The following is a 17,748-nucleotide window of genomic DNA, read 5'->3' as shown; positions in this document are numbered from 1 at the left end:
GTTGGGTATTTTTGAACCAGCCTGCCTGGGAGCCCAGTGGCAGTGGCCTCTTCGCAGCTGCCATGTAATGAGAAGCATTTCCCAACAAAGCCACCTGATTAATGATAACATAATCAGCTTCATGGCATCCCCACAGAACAAGCTGGATGTGTATTACATGCTCTCTAACAGTAACAGCTATCAAAATCACCACTGGCTTGATCAAAGTCTCACTGGAACCAACAAAATATTACCCCTGGCTTTGGAAAAGGTGCATTAAATAATTTCCTGGCCTCTTTTTACTTAGTTTCCACCTCCAGAAGGTTGGCATTTATCTTTTTACTTAAGTGTAAAGCCAGAAAGTTTTATTTACCTCAGTATTCAGACCATGCAGTGGCTCACAGACACTGGTCTGTCGTGCACCTCTGTAAGCACATCAGGGCATTGAACAAAATCTTGAATACAGCAGTCAAGAGCTGAGGTTCTTCATCATGGAAAGGGCCAAATGCTCTCAGAATCCAGACCTTTGCCCTGAGCCAAGAGCACCACACCCTTCCCAGCTCCTCAGCTGCACAGAGACATCCCAGAGAATGCCAACACAAGAGGGTTGTGCCAGGAACCTCTGCCTCTCACTTGGCTCCACAGAGGGAGAAGGGAAATGGGAATATCCAAGACAGATAACCCACAGAAAGAAGTGTCAGGCACACCAGAAGGACTGAGACACCAGGAGACAGAGACACGAAACTGAAACATAATTATCAGACTCTTGTGAGGCACCAGGCATCACTGAAAGGAAACTACAAGTTTTAGAACTTCAGTAGTCCTGAAGGAACACTTGTATTGCAGGATCCCAGGATTCTCTCAGGAAAGCATCTCCACTTCAGATGCTGCTGAAGCATATGGTACAGAAGGTCAGGCAGGAATCACAGGGAAAACCATCTGGAAGGACCAAGCAGCTCCAGTGAATGCTGCCCTTCTGAACTCCAAGTCAACAGACACTTGGAAGAGTCATCAAAGGCATGAGAAGGAGCACCAATGCTTCCCCAGGAGTCAGAGCACAGGTTGAGAGAGCTGCAGTCAGGAATTTCATCCTCTCTTGGACCCAGACAAGACCAAGCTGGAGACAACATCTTCTTTCTGACTGACTGACAGAGCCAGAAAAGCAAACAAACTGGAGCACACAGGATAAGAAACATGAGTGTACAGGTTTCTTAAACAGAGATATAAAATATAAATTCTAAATAGAAATCTAACTTCAGTCTTATATTTTCCTGTCATTCCAAGAACAACATAGTCTGATTAGACTGATGGACTCATTTTCAATAAATAAAAACATCCACAGAGTTTCCTAACTCACTGGCCAGTTTTCTTATAAATAACTGCAGTGTTTACACTGTTTGTCTGCTACAGCATAAATATTGCTGTACATGCTGGAGCTTGATGGATGATATTACTAAAACCAACAAGCAGATCCTCAGCAGAACATTCATGTGTACCCAGCAGTGCAGTTATGGCCAGGCAGAGCCTTAGTGCAAACAGCTCAGGCAAAGCAGCCACACAAAAATGTATGACACAACCACACAAAACCAACAAATGCCTCCAACCTGCTGACTGCTCATGACCACCAACCAAAGCAGGAATACAAGGCTAATTCCGAGCTAAGCAAACACAGAAATCCCTCACATTCTTCCTGAAAGAATACAGGAGGAGAAAGATATTTGATGGGTTGAGTCTAGGGGTTTTACTATTATTATTTCGATAGGTTCAGTGTATTTCTATCAGTTGATCTAAGAGGTAAGAAGACTTGTCAAACTAATCCAAATAAAACCCTTGCAGATTATAGGACTTTGAACCTGGAATTAAAAAACTTATATAGCAGAACCCTTGTGTCCAAATAAAATTCCAAGGAATTCCACCTCTGTTCAAAGGGCAGTTTATACACAAATACACACACATATATGTAGATACATCCCTCAGTGATAATTAGGCTAAAATTTCACTGTCTACAGTCACCTCCCTATCTAAGTTGGTAAGGATTTGATGAAGAAGCCCCAGTATTTTCTACAAGGAGCATCTGGTCAAATCAATGCATGTAAAATTCAAAGTACTCTGCCATGCATTTAGAGACAGTAATTTATTTCCAGAATGTGTCTGTGCATTCTTGGGTCAGCTCAAAATTTCATCACCTTCCCCACAGCACCTGCCATGAATATTTCCAGCCATGGAATGAGCTTGTAGTGGATCACAGCTGGCTGGAGCACACTCCCTACTGCATTTTCAGCAAGCTGGTAAACACAAGGAACATTTTCAGTGCCTGGTAAACACAGGGAAGATTTTCAGTGCTGCAAAGTGCTGTTACACACCCAATTCCTATTTGCATTATGGGGAGCACAATCACAGCTGAAAAGCTTGGAGCTTGTGCTGAGGCAGTGGGAGAGTTGTTAAATAAAACCCAACAACATTCCAAGGATTTAAAGTGACTTTCAATCTATTGACTGCACTTGGTGTAGCAAAATCCTGCCAGGACCAGACACCCTGCAAAATGGGTTAGGTATAATACTAGGTCATGTTACCAGATGATTAACCAAAGCTGGGAAAAAAATCAATTCAAATGAAAAAAAAAAAATCAGCACAGGTCAAAATCACTTGTTGGGGATGGGGAGGGAAAGTTTTATGCACACTTCCCTGTGTGGTTTTCTTGGTTATCACCAGTAAAATCTCATCTCTATGTTACTTAAAACTTGCTCTAAAAATTGCATTTAGTCTTGGCAGCTGCAAGACAAAAGAAATGTAAAAGTACAGTAGGCAACTGTCCTTCATTTCCTTCCTTTACTCTTACATATCCTGTGTGCAACTGGAATGCTTCTATTTGATTATCCAGTGGAGCAAATGCTACAATGAATGCAATCATGCCTTATTACCCTACATGTCTGCAGCCTATTGCACAGCTATGTACAGATGTTTTTACACAAGCTTGGTTTTTTAGCTACAGGGTCTATAAAACAATAGGAACTATCTGAAATGTTTTCAAGCCAGCAAAGGATAAAGGCACTGTAAAGCAGTCAACTGGATAAAAGCCATCTATGTCTGACAGGAGAAGAGAAACCTCAGAGGTTTCTCGATTCTAAACGCGTCAGCTTTCTGAAAGTGCTGCAGTCTGCAGCAAACTGACCAGGCTGGAATGTGTAAACAGAGGGGAAATAAGGACCCAGGCACTGGAAAGAAGGAACACAAACCTCTGGCCTGCAGGAGGGCTTAACCACTATTTTACTGACCTGGAGAACTGGCTGGTGCACAAGGAAGTGGAGCTGCCTCTGCTAGCTTTGCCTGCAGCTGGGGGTTGAACTGAGACTCATCCCCAGCCAGCTCTGTCCTCTGTCCCTTCCCTTCTCCCGGCTTCAGTCCCTCGCCAGCACCATGGGCATCACAGTTCTGACCTCTCAGGTACAGAGCTTTGGATTTTACTGAGGAAAAGCCCTGTTTACAGATTTATTTCCTTCTCCTCTCCATAAATTCTTTTTTGTTTTACAAATAAAATACAATGCAAAAACCCCTCAATATGTTGCTTAATGGCACAGGGCTATCAGGGAGGCACTGGGGATTAACGAGTAAGGAGCCAGGCTGGAAATCAGGATGTGCAAAATCATTCCATGTTCTTGGACAAGAACCAGCAAGAAATGGTTTTTATGAGTCCCATTTTCCCCTGTCCACCTGGCCTGAAGCGTGTCATAGCAGAAAATCCTTTCTTTCTGCTGCAGAGAGCCTTGGGTTGGCATTCCCAGCCCAGAGGGGTTATTTATAGTGCACTGACAGCAGGTCTGACACCGTGGAAAACAAACACCATTTATCTTTCCACAACCTTGTATAATAAAAGGGGAAAGAAGAAGCAGGATGAGCTATGAAAGAGGAATTGATGATTTTATTTGTTTTATGATCATTCTGGTGAGAATCCCCCTGAGAAACAAACCCTCAGCAAGGGGAAGTGATGGAGCTGGGGTGTGAAGCAGTGCAGCAAGCATGGAAAATCTCCATTTCCATGGATGAGCCAAGAGACAACATCAGAAATACTACAAACCCCAAAAGACACTAATGGTCTGTCCACAGACCAAATATAATGAGCTTGTTCTGCTCATGTCTGCCTCAAAGGCTTCTCAGCCTCACACACACAGTAGCCAGGAGCAGTTCCAGAGCTTTTCCTGACAGTTGTTTGGCAGTGTGGGCTTAGCTGGACATCAATTAGGCTCCTGCTTCTCTGTTTGCAAACACAATGACCCCTTTCCGAGATAAACAGCAGAGATTTCTTTAAATCATCATTAAATGCTGCTTAGCCATAAGCAAAGCCTTGGTTCTCAAGCAGTGTACCACAAATCATCTTTAATTTAGAAAATAATTGAGGCACAAAGCTGTCTAGGAAATAAAACTATAATTCAGAAGTTCTGGCATAGTATAGCATAGTCAAGAGAACAAAAACCCAAAGAACTGCCTATCACACAAAAGGAAATATTAAAATATTATACTTCTGATTGTTTTTTCTCCATGCCAGCATTATAATTGCTTCTGAGGGACACTATCCTATAAATTCACTGGGAACTGCTAGTTAGAACAGTAATAACAAACCCTTTTCCCTCAGAGTGGCTGCATGTCAAAGCCCCAGATGCAGAAAGAGGGTGAGGGGTAAAAAGATGGGGAAGGGAACATCTCATGCAGGTATTTGCCCTTTAAGCTATGAGACCAGAATTCCCAGGTGCTTTGTGTACATGTCTATATAATTTCACACAGACAGAAATGGCCCTGGAGTGGAATTCAGACGTGTTTGCACCTGCACCAGTCAAGCTGCTCAATGATTTAGCACATCAAGTGATTTATGAGATGGAGTTGAAATGAAAGAATAAAGTCAGAGTATCAGAATAAATATCAACATAGTCATGGCAAGTATTTTCCCTCATGACTTACTCCTTTTAATAAAGGCAACAGAAAGGAGCTTAGCTATGCACCAGTTAGACACTAGGCTAGGATTTGGGCTGGAGTCCTGGATTCCTGATGGGAAAGTACCACAGTTCTGATAACCACTGAGTTTTCTGAAGAAAGCCAGGCTGGATGGAGCTGGTGCAACCTGCTCTAGTGGAAAATGTCCTGTGGCAGATGGTTGGAATGAGCTGAGCTTTAATGGGCTCAAACCATTCTAAAATTTGATGATAATTCTATGAAGATGTATTTCATTCAAACAGTAATCAGCACCACCCTGTATAATGCTGAGCTGTGATGGCCTGGAGAATATTTACTCAGAAATATGTTGCCTGGTGAAGGAGTACTATGAGTACTTCCCCCAGCATTTCAGACAGTTGTTCTCTTGCATTTATCAAAACACATCCCCACGAACCATGAATAAAACTGGGGGAGAAGGAAAAGCTTTCAAACTAAGATCAGCACCAACTTTGGGGTGAGCCACAACAAAAACAAAAGCTCTGTCACAGTCTGAGGGTCAGGAGGGAACAATCAACAAGAAAAGCAAGATTTAGGATGAGCAGAGACAACAACCAAAAGCAGGGTGGGAAATTGATGGGAAGATTTTGGAACACGCTGCCCTACAGCTGACAACGACTATGAACATATTTCAGCAAGCCAGCTTAAATACCTATGAGCATTAATTACCAATAGCAGCTCGATGGAGGACATGAAAGGCCAGGTAGAGAGCAGCAAGTGTGGTGTTCCTTGCTGCTGACAGTGTTTAGTTCCATCTCCCTGAGAACAAGCTTCAAACACACCCCACACTGCGAGGCCACTGTTTTATGTGCTGGGATGGGTGAGCATGACAGACAGACAGATAAATAATAGGAAAATAAAAGGGCCTGAAACACATTTTGGGGCTGCAAAAGGAGAATGATGTATGGAGGAGAACTAATGAGGAACTGCTGGAGGTTTATGAAGACTGAAGTGGAGTAAACGTAGGGAAATTCCGTGACCTCGGTGGGCACATCCTGCAGTCTGAGTGACAGAAAACAGACCCTCCAGGGCCTCTGGGAACAGCAAACTCTGGGTGTCCAGGCCCAGCTGAACAAAGAGAACATGAAGGAACAAAACTAAGCAAGAGCTCTGAATTAACCCTAAAGAGAAACAGGGAAGAAGGAAAGGGAAGGGAGTTAATCACGAGAGCAGCTGAGGGGCTATGAGACCTCAGAGCTGGGAGCTGGAAACACATGGAAGAGGGAACAGTGACAAATTTACAGAAAACCTGTAACTAACTCTCCCTCCCCTAAACATTTGCATTTAATTACCCAAGTTATTTCTTTCACTCAAGACATGAAACAGAGAGAAAATTGAAAAAGTTGAGATAACTGTGAGTTGATAGCAGTCACAGATTGATAAATTCAATCAACCACCTATTTTCTAAAATAAGTCCTTGCAACAGGACAATATGAGCTCCCAGCTAAGGATAGTACCTTGTGTTTGGCTACTGTGTCTGTTCCAAGGCAGACATTTTTCAGCCAAGGAGATCCAGAATCCACCAGTGCCCTCAGTACATGGAATGAAGAAAGACAAACCTAAACAAGACTACTGAGCTGCAAAACAAACCCAAAAGCAAATGAAATTCAAATGCTCTACTTTCCATAACAATAAAAGCAGAACGTAAGTCTTTATAGGGTGATATCAGGAGGGTTGCATGTCTCAGACAATGTCTAGGAACAGGACCAGGATCCTGACCCCAAAGAAAACACCATGAAGATTCTGAGTGTGGTGTAAGCAGGATTTTCCTCTGGTCTTTAGTGCACAGCGAGGCAGCCTGGCTGAAGCCACATCCCCAAAAAAAGGGCAGACAGGACACTGAATGAGGCAGAGCAAGGGTTACAGCAGCAGGAATTCCCAATTACCTGAGTGGCTGTGCTTATCCCAGGGCTCCTACTGAGGTTTGTGCAATCTCATATTACACTCATTTGGCACACCAATTTTTAGCGGGAATTTGGAAGAGGAGGGATTGCTAGCTGGTGAAAAGAAATTGGAAGGCTGTGGTGGGCAGGGTGGGGCCTGGGAGATGCTAGTGATGAATATGCCCAATAGCACAGTTCAGCACTGTCTGGGTTGTGCAGCTCAGCATTTATTCCCTAGCAACCAAAAGGCAAGGGAAAAACTCTTCCACCACACTGGACCACAGCTCCCTTTGGTTTCCTAAAGCCAACAGCCTGACTCCACTGCCCTGCAGAGCCACAGGGGACAGAAATTTGCAGTGCTGTGAGGTCTCTTTCTTTTCCAAACACCAAATAAACTCGATGGTGTTTCTTTAAGGGACATTTTAACCTCCAGTATGTTCATTTTAATGTATTAAGCTGTGTTTGGTTTCGGTCTGAAGGACAGTCCCAGCAAGGCTTTTGCTAAAGCCAGGCACTGCTGCTCTAATGAATTGTTTTAAGCAGCAGGTATTTCTATTTATTCTGGCATCAAATAAAAACCCGCCCTGGAATATACAGAAACATTCAACATGAACCACTATGGAAAATGTTTTTAATGTGAGAATTCCTTTTCCACTCAGAGCAAACCAGCTAGTCTTTTCCCTTTCCTTGGGGATGAATTCTCTGTTGTGACACTGGTAGGGGACTGGAATCAATGTGACACAGGGAGGAAGATTTAAATGAACAGGACACAGTGCAGGCAGGATGACCAGGATTGTGGACAGGCCACCCAGGGGTGGCAAATGGCCAAGGAAAAGGTAAAAATGTGCACTCCTTTATTCAGGTGTTTTACATGGAATTAAAAAAGCCTGCTTGGAGACACACAGACCACAGCCCCTTGTTTGCCAAAGCTAGGCATATTTTGAAAGGCTTTACTGTGATAAACAGCCAGGAGATGGGAATGTTTTTCTCAAAACACTGATTCACTTGTGGAAAGAGTCTGGAAAATTATGTTTCTCAATCACCTCCACACTGTGCTTGGTTTTCTCCAGGCAGCTATTCCTCCAGCTCAGGCTGCCCCTCTGCAGTACAACACACTCACTCTGCTTTCTTTTCCCCAACATCCAGCCACAGAAGCCACATGTGACTGCAGCAGAGGTAAAGTAATTTTTAACCAGGGCAATTTAAGGATATTTAAGACACATTCTCATTTTCCATTTCCCAATTCCACACTGCCCCCACTTTTATTATTAGCTGAATACAGGGAAGCTTCAGCTTGGATCTGGGGTAACATGTACACTGAGGAATGAAGGCCAAGCTTTGCCTTGAAATATGCAGGATCATTCCTAACTAACCGTAAAGCTGCTTATTTGGCACTGGCAGTGGAAATATTGAACGAAAGGGGCATTCTCAATCTGCTTATGTCACAGAAAGGTTGGATCCTGACAGTGTGCAAGGCTCCAAGTTGCAGCCTGATATTAATAGCGAGACATTAAACTCGCAATTTGGCTGGCTCGCAGGCAGCTCTGCTGGAACACAGATTTTTCTGCAGGAAACGGCAGCTCTGGTTGGAGTCACAGCACGAGGGATGAGCCCAAAGCAGCCTCTGGAATTCTGACTGTGAGTGACAAGGCTGTGTCACACAAAGAGAACCTTCCTGCTCACGCTGTCTGAGGTCCCACAGCAGAGGGTGTTGGCACACAGCTGTTCCACACAGGAATACTCTGCCTTCTGTCCACCTCCTTTGGAATTCATCCATTCTCAAGCCTAACTTACCCAAGTAGGGCAATGAGCACTGACAAACTATTTCTTACACAAACGTGGTTCTGTTCTGTGGTGCAGCCAGTGGGTATCACCCCACCAAGACATACCTACACATTTTCCCCATTTTTGAGCTTGTTTCAGTCATTATGTAACCTTCCACACTACCCTGGCAGCTGGGCCAAGAAAATTTGAACCAAGTCCCCAGAGCAACTGGTTTCAGTGAGGGGCCCCTGCCAGAATACAAATACAAACCTCCTGCTGCTGTTTTCTCGCTGTGTCTGCATGGCAGGCAAAGATTCCAGACAGGTTTTTCACTATGAATCTTTTAGAGCACAAATGAACACCTCTTAAGAGCCATTTAAACTTCATAATTCCACTTCCAAACAACAGCTGGGCCTCAGTGCTTCCACCAGGGAAAGTTTCGTTTCCTTGTTTCTTACAATGCAAAGAAAATCAAGGCACTGTCACTGAAAATAACATTACCTACAGCACTCTGAGTCCTCTTATTTCAGTACATATAATCCAACAGATTCCTCACAGTCTCTTGAACATGACTAAGCAACATTAGATTCTGGACTTGCATTGCATCACAGCCCCAAGAACACCACACTCTTTACAGGAGACCTCCCTAAGCCACGCAATCTCCTGTAGCTTTGCACTCAAAATCCTCACTTCACAGAGGTAGACAGAAGCATTCAGAATGCTAGTGACTTGCCAAATGTCACACAATGAGTCAGTGCCAGAGCTGGGAATAGAAATCAGGGGTCTGAGAGTCCAGATTCTCTGCCTTACATAGAGCAGCAGCCTCAGTCCCCTGCTTTAGGACTGTGGCTGCTCACTGCATTTATGGCATGGCAGCACTGGCACTGCAAGGGCCAACTGCAGCCATAAGCAGGTAAAAAAACACAAATGCATCTGCTGAGACCATGTTCTTCATCTGTCCAAGTGTGAAGCAAAAAATGAAGGCAAGCTGCTGCTGTAGGGAACTTTGGGGAGTGAAACCACGTTAGCACCACCATCAAGACTAAATGCAATGTCACTCACTGGACTCACTTCTTGCCTCCACAGGCAGTCCTGCTGATTTGGAGAGGAGTGTCTGGGAGCTGGAGCGGGAAACAGGAATCTGGCAACAGCAGAGATGGTTGAAACACCAAGATAAACCTTCACAAGCCAGCATGGAGCATCAATGGGCATCTGCCTGCCTCGGCTGTTGCACTCATTAAGCCCAAGTAAAAGCCACACTACACTGCTGCTCATATCACCCAGGTGTGTGCACAGGGCAGGGAACAGTGGCTAATAAAAACTTATTTCTCCACAACTGACACCTGTTTTCTCTATTCTGGCAAAGGAGGAAGATTGAAGAATCTTTTGCATTGTTAAAATTTAGTACTACCAACAATAATCACTTTCTCAAACCACCTGCATGTCACAAAAGAACATTCATTAACTTATTCTTCCTCTACCATGAAAAAATGCAAATGGCATAACAAGGCCAAATGGGGCACAGAAAATGCATGAGTGAAGATCCAAGTGCTTTGCTGCCACATAATCAAACTGTCAGGGCAAAAGCAGAATTGAGGAGAGCAAAGAGGCCAGACTGGTTTTGTCCCAGGAACATTCACCTTCTAAGGATCTTGGAAAACTATGCTGGAAACAGTAACAAGTGAGTTTAATCTTCACTGCTGTGATCTTCTACTTTCTTCACTGCAGCCACAGCCTGCAGCAAGTTGCAGCACAAGAAATAATTTGGGTATTGTAAGAACAGAAAAGAAGTAATAAAAATATTTCCTTAGTCATGCTGTCTCTGTTAATATAATTCCCTGAACAGAGATCTTCAACAATACTGTCTTTAAATACGGAAAGAGCTCTGACTTTAGTCAGCATGTGTCTTCCATCAGTTTTTCTCTCTCTTTTTTTTTCTTAACTTCTTTATTGTATCTTACCACAGCCATCTCCAGGTGCAGGTGCACAGTGTAAAAACCTTACCCAGTGGAAGTGTGTTTTCCATGAGACACAGAATAAATGCATTGTGAGGGATTCCAAATGGAAAAAACTTGGACACACAGGCTAATCCTTGCTCCAGTGTCTGTATCCTTCAGCTCTGTATTTACTCCCTTCACCTGATCCCCACACCACAGAGAAGGAAGGACCTGCATTCCAGGCTGAGCCTTCCACAGGCTCCTGCTGAAGGCACTTCCCTCCCTCCTCTCCATCACCCACTGTCAAAATAACCCCTGCAAGTGTCTCCCTGAACACTGGAGTGTAACAACAGCTGAAAATTAGGATAAATCCTAAGTTTACATAGAATGGAGGATAAGGGGCCACTTGACTTTAAGTCTAAAAAAATCATACCATCATCACAGAGAGGATGTTGAGCTGTGCCTCCAAACACTGCTGCTACTGTGGGGATTAAAAAAAAAAAACCAGGAGAACAGAGTGAAGGTTACTGCTACCTGAGTGAAATAAATAAATAAACAAAGTATTTAATGTGTGGGATGTAAAGACCCTGTGTATGCAGGCTTTGGATACGATTAAAGGCAGTTAGGAAGTAGGAGGAGCAGGAGGCTGAAAAGAAGATTTAACTTGGCTTTCCTACAATGAGGTATTCTTCTCCAGTGTCTGAGTGCCAGCTTGATCTGGGAATGTCACACAGGTTCTTACAATGGGAAATACACTCCTTAGTTAGCAAATTCTTGTTTGAGGTGACAGAGGACTGAAAAGAACATTATACAGACACACCAAGAGGCAGTTCTATGTCCAGTCCAAAGAAGCAGGAATACTAAAGAATAATTCCTGAACTCTGAGACCTCCAGGGTTTAGAAGGGGTTAAATTTAATGGCTTATTTATAGCTCATACCCTGCTCAGCTAATCCATATCTTCATCACAGAGGTACACAGAACAGCAAAACCAACATTACAGCAAACCAAAGAGTGAAATATTGCCCAGAATGCTCCTCTTAGCATCAAGGTGGTTATCAAAATACCCTCCCCTGCTTCTTGGACTTACCCACAGTATCACAAGGCTCGTCTTTGTGCACGCAGAAATCTGTCCTAGAAAGAAAAAACAGAACAGAAGTGAAATGTATCCTGTGCCTCCAGACTCCAGGCTAGGAACAAGCAGTGGTGCATGACTCACAGATCATGGGTGTTGAGGTCTGGGGATTTTTTAAGGCTGCTGTGCAGTCTGCACGATGACAACACAGATAGCAGCACTGATTGCTACTGGGATTACAAGCAATTAAGTGAATCATCCCCACAGACCACAGTCCAGTGTAACAGAGTTAAGATTTAGCAACTAGAAGATCATCACTCTGTGATGTCACACTTGTCCCACAGCTGGATTAAAACCAAAGCTCTTCTTTTCACAAGAGAATTGCAACAAAAAGGAGCAGACACCCTGTGATGCAACAGCACCATGAAAGATGGTGGGAGTAGGAGATGTGTGGGGCACAGCCTGAAGGCACAGAACTAATAATGTGTACCCAGAAATTCTCAATTCTTCAGTTTTTTCTTCTTTTTCCACTAGAATAGAAAGGAACAAGAAAGAAGCAGGACTAAACAGAGAAAGATATTCATGTGGAAGAAGAAACAGAATTTCCTTATTTGCCAGGAAACAGGTAAACTGGCTTCAGCTAAACTTATTACAGTCAGATTTGCCATTTTATGGTTTGAATCCAACACAGAGAGTTTCAAGAGGCTTCATTTGGTTTCTGTTACTCCTCCACATCTCATCAAGGCAGGAGAAGATACTACAGATGCCAGTGGCACCCACAAATCAGCTAGGGACCCATGGAGCTGTATTGAACAGAAACAAAACAAAAGCCTTGAAGCTCACCATCAAAGCACTGACACTTCATGTGAGAAGATTTTGAGCATGAGATTCCTCATTACAGAAAAACAAGGGGGTGGGGAAGTATTTTATAACTAAATTAACAGCTTGAATACATTTCAATCAGCACTTAGACCTAAACTTCCAGGACCCCTCTTCACCAGGGCTGCTTTGCAGTGCAATCCATTATGAAGACAAGATGGAGAAAAGCACCACACAAGCTAAAACATTTCAGAAGTTCCTCAACCCAAGGGAAGCTGAGAAACCATAGTCTCTATCAATGCGACTTTCCTCACCCTGTGAGGAGGCAAGTGAGAGAATCCTATTAGTGCACTTGGACTGAGCCATTTGAAAAGCCTGAGACCCCATGGGATTTGGAATTTAAGTTGGCAGGAGGAAGATCAAAAATACGTAGAGAAAGATAAATACTTAGAAAAAGAAAATATTTAAGAGAAATAGAAAAATAGATAAATATTAAAAGTGCTCTTTCCTTGAAGTTATGAAACTAGGGTTTATAGGAAAAGGGATTTAAGGCCCAGGACTGTGGCTGATGAATCCAGACCCTCCACACCAAACTCCTTTGAAAGTCACAAATCAAGCTGTCAGGGGCTTGGAAGGAGAGCACAAACAGCCATTACCAGCTCTTGTTAGGCAGACATTGAAAAGCAACCACGCTTCAGTGCAGAGAAACCATAACAACCATCAAAGTGTTAAAAAATCAGACAGGAACCAAACAAAAATCGGAAGCTACGACCACACACCAGCCCCAGCTTTCATTTTTCACTGCAGCCCAACTGTGTCTCGACACCTTGGCATTCCAGCCTTTCCAAGGAAGACTAATGACAGTCTCCTGACAGAGCTGGCACCAGTGCACTGCTCCAGTTCCCAGAGCCAACTTGACAGAGGTTTATTTAAGGACTTATTATGTTATATAAACTGGTAAATCAAACAGATGCTTTTCTTGTGACAACAGATAGCTGAACTATTAGTGGATGGCAGGAGGCCACAGCTAGAAAAGCCTCTCTCTCTCTCTCCCAGGCATGTCCAGCCCTGCAAATAATGCACAGGAGTTCTGCTCCTCGCGCTGTCCCACACTGAAAGGTGTCTGGCACCTTCTGGCAGCTCCATGGAGGAATTACCACCATGCCATTAAATGAGGGGTCTGTAAATGATCCAGCACAACTTGCAGACTCTCCTACAGAAGCAGAACAATCCCTGTTTATGAAGAAAGTGCTGTGATGCTGTTTGGTCAGGGAAGGGCTTGAAGCACATCAGCAGCAGAACAGAAGAATGCTGGCAATTCAAGTGTGAAACCTCCTCAGCCTATCCTTAAAACTGTCACAAACACAAGTCCAAGAGACTTCATCCTTCTGTTCAAATATACATATGAAAATGTTAGGATTTAAATCATCCGGACCATTGCAAATGTTTTACCCCAAAACTCCATGGCCAAACAGAAAAGCACACCCAAACCTGTAATTACAGATGAACTTGGTGGGTCTCAGTCTTCTTCCAAAGGCAAGGAGACATCTCATCACAAAGCCTGCAACTGAACTTCCCACAGTCCTGGCAAGCAGGAGAGACACAACCTGGAAAGGTGTTAAGAGTGATCTGTCTCACCTGTGGCTGAGTCCAGCAATGATTTAATTGGCTCCATCCTGCCACCTGAAACTAATCTGCTTTCAGAGAGGTTTAAAATCACAGGTGTCTCTCTGGAACATTTTTCAGGTGTGAGAGCTTGACATGACTGATATTGTAATGATACTCAACAATACAGAACAGATATTTTAATATTCACGGCATGTGAAAAGGTCTCTTATCACAGAGACCTAGTTCTGTTAGCAGAATTTTTTACAGAGCTCTGTTGGGATAAAACTCTTACTCCAGGAGCTGCAGTTCAAATCCAACATCTGACCTTACCACACAAGGTCTTGGATAATATACTGAAATCACAGCTCTAGCTCTGAACCAGTTTTACTTTTCACTTTTAGCCACTGACTGAAGCAAGCAGGACATGAGTTCTCATCTTGAGACCAGTGAAGTTCTCAGTCATTATCATGTGTGGTGCCCAGCAGAGGGTTTCCATTAGCAGAGTACAACAATTCTCAAAAAAATGACAAGTTAGTTGTTTTGTTCAACAAGATAGCCAGAAGAACTCAGAACTCCTCCTACAGTCACTCTTCCATCTGGCTCCCACCAACTGGAAAAAAATACCTAACTGTGCTAAGCTACACTCTGCAATTCAAGTCCTTCCTGTGAGAAAGAAGGACAGTAGCTGAACTGTGCAGCAGGAATAAGAAGTATTCTGTTAAATGGCCATTCCCAGCATCCTCCAAATGACATCTTTTGACCAGTCTAACCCTGCAGGGTCATAAAGCTGAAGGACAGAGGAAACTGGTGCAATCCAAAACCTGCCAAAATAAACTTTCCACATCCACAGGTACATTTAGCAGCACTATGTGCCCAGTTTCCTCCATTTGCCCATTTAATGGGAAGGCAAAAGGCTGGAGAAATGTGAAAGGGAGGAACAGACTGCAAATGGAACAACTACACCACTATGTCAGGAAAAAACAAATCTTTACTTAAAGACAACTCTGAATCCTGTTCCTGTCAGTGTTGGGACATTCTTTGCTCTGCTGTCACATCCCCTATAGTCTAATAGGTGACCCAAACACCTCCAACCAGGAGCTGGGACATCAGGGTGCCTGGAGATTTCTCAGGGAATGCAAAAGACAGAGGGATCAAGAGAGGGAATGTGTTTCAAATGAGACATGCTTCTAAAATCACTAAGATACAGATTCTGCAGAAAGAAGTTATTCTGGTTAGCTGCCTGTTAAAATATGAAGTACTTTATCCAAAGATGCAAGAGATCTGAATTTCTGCAAGTTCAAAACCAGAAGCTGAATGAGAAAATTCTGATGATTATAGAGACTGCAATAGACATTTAGGGCTGTGACAGATTATTCCCACTGTCTTATTTATTTACTGAGCTGGACAATGGTGCATCTTATTTCACAGGCACACTGTATCTCTTACCTGGAACTCAGGTGGATACTATTAAAATCCCACAGGAGGGATATTTGCCACCTAAGTAATCTACTTTTGCATACAAATGCGGATATGGGAAACATCACTTAGAGGTGAAGTTTCAAAAGGCAAGCGTGCCTTGGTGTTTCAAATGAACCCAGCCAGATTGGAACCAGAGGGATTCCTTCAGAGCTTGACCCCAAAGAATCTGTTTCTAGTCCTTAAAGCAGCTGCAGCTGCTGAAAATTCAGCTTCTGCTTTTTCTGGCGCAATTGCTTGTGCTGGACATGCTGTTGCTCCCACATCCACTAGCACTGGTCCATCTGCACAGTCTGGGGAGGGTCCAGGGACACACACACACACTCTTCCAAAGCCAAGAGGAGAAAAAATCATTTCCCTGACACAGGAATGGGGCTGCTAGGCCAGAAGACTTCCAAACAATGCGGCATCCTTCATGCGGCAGAAGCAGGATGGGCTAAGGATGACAGGACTCAGCAAGAAGGGAGGAAAGACTCCAAGTACACACTGCTGGCCCATCCAGCAGGAAAAGTGCTGCTCCAATGCACAGCCATGTGCTCCCTGGCCTGAACTTTCTCACCAAAGCTGAATCTAGTTTCTAACCCAACCAAACCTGTACTTTCCCAGCTATTCCAACAGCAAAACGCTGCAATTCCATTGAACAATTCCTCCTACAAAGTCTTTCTACAGTTCTTCCTCAGATGCCTGAGTCCAACTCGTTTAGCCTGACATTATGCATTCAGTTTTGAAAGCTGCAGAGACGAAATGCTCTCCTCATTCCCCCCACCCTGCACTCAGAGCCCATCAGAAGAGATTCTCTCTGCCTCACTTGTCATGCAGGACAACTGGATGCCCAGATGAGTTTAACAAAAATGTTAGATATTTATTTAGGCTCTGATCCAGTGGAGCACATGCTTAACTACAACCAGGATGTGCAGCCTGTTGACTTCAAAGGAACTATTTCCCCTGTCTAAACTGTTAAGTATCTGCACAAGTGCCTGGTGGACTCCAGTGAATACAGAGGAGAGAGAAGGGCTTGGGGGAGCTGCACACTCATCTGTGGAGGAGCTTTTTAAGGAACTTTGCTGGCCTCATGCCCTGCTCACCAGCTCTTCCACTGAACCAGAATCCCATGGATAGTTTGCAATGGGGCTGTTAACACAACTCTAACATGACAGATTATTACAATCAGGATGGCAGTTTATGAAAAAACATTAATTTCTACTCACATTGTTGGCAGAGAAAATAGGTGAAAGAGGTGAGTAATACTGAACTGCAATACAGACATTTCCTGTCTCAAACTGGGGGGTAGGAAGTAGTGTTTTTCTAGCCCCATGAGCATTCATATTACACCACAATTTTGTGCTCACTTTAATTATTCAGAGATCACTTCTATAACAATGAATATTTCACTTACATCTTAAAGGCAGCAAAAAAATTAAAACCCCATGGATTGGCTACTCAAAATTAGTGGTAACCATGGGGAACATGGGACTTGTATTGCATTGTGAGGTTAAGCTCAGGTAGTCAGAGGGAAAAATACTGTTGTCCCTACAATACCCTTTTTCTTGCTTTATCTGTTGTGTTTGACACATCAATAAATTCAGAGCTCCAGGGTGCAAAGAATTTTGCTCAAGTATTTCAACAAAGATTATTTCACATATTAAATAAATGCAGGAGTCTTCAAATACACTAACAAATCAGGAATGACACCCCTTCTCAAACTGGATCTCAGTTGTGATAGAGGAGGGATGTTAAAATGGTTATCTCCTCAGGCAAAGAGAGAGAAAATTCATTTGCTTTATGGTATTTCTCTCCCCCTTTCTTTAGGAGATAACTCCCTCCCCACCTCCCCAGTGCTGACACACTGTCTGCTCCTCTCAGACTGCTCAGTCAATTCATCCCTCATTGCACACAGAGCACCTGAGCTCAGCTGTGCTCTCAGTTCCACACCTCCTTTCTTTTGGGAAGAAGGGCTCATGCTGCAAAACCTCACCTGTTTTTTCCACTCCTACCAGCTGATGTGAGAAAAAAGCATCCCCTGAGCTACAGCCACATCCTGCCTGATCCTGTGACACAGAACAGTGACCATGACTGTGACACTTTGGCTCCAGAGAAAAGATGTTTTTGTACAACCTTGTTAAAAATGCACAGATCAAGACAAATCACTTTCATCTGAGGCACCTGAATAGCAAATGTATCATCTTTTTCTCGGATTTCTGCTTGACCAGATAACTCCATCATTGC

The 17,748-nt window shown here is 43.5% G+C and overlaps 1 protein-coding gene and 1 long non-coding RNA gene across 3 annotated transcripts in view; both read right to left on the bottom strand.

Moving 5' to 3' along the window:
• Positions 1–17,748, bottom strand: part of ADAMTS17 (ADAM metallopeptidase with thrombospondin type 1 motif 17) — a 156,142-nt gene that overhangs the window by 107,430 nt on the left and 30,964 nt on the right. For both annotated transcript variants that reach the window (XM_085070355.1, XM_085070356.1), the window contains exon 7: positions 11,635–11,678. In XM_085070355.1, coding sequence (XP_084926481.1) covers positions 11,635–11,678 — 44 coding nt within the window. The remainder of the gene's footprint in view (positions 1–11,634; positions 11,679–17,748) is intronic.
• LOC146432588 (uncharacterized) lies at positions 13,179–14,046 on the bottom strand. Its single transcript, XR_014854247.1, has 2 exons — positions 13,930–14,046; positions 13,179–13,826 (listed from the first exon to the last, which is right to left on the bottom strand). It is a non-coding gene; the product is annotated as an uncharacterized LOC146432588 (long non-coding RNA).

The sequence above is a fragment of the Lichenostomus cassidix genome, chromosome 10 (genome assembly GCF_008360975.1).
Source record: "Lichenostomus cassidix isolate B80296 chromosome 10, HeHo_3.0, whole genome shotgun sequence".
NCBI classification, from domain to species: Eukaryota; Metazoa; Chordata; class Aves; order Passeriformes; family Meliphagidae; genus Lichenostomus; species Lichenostomus cassidix.
Note: the sequence above shows the minus strand (reverse complement) of the source record. Positions and strands in the feature narration are given on the sequence as shown.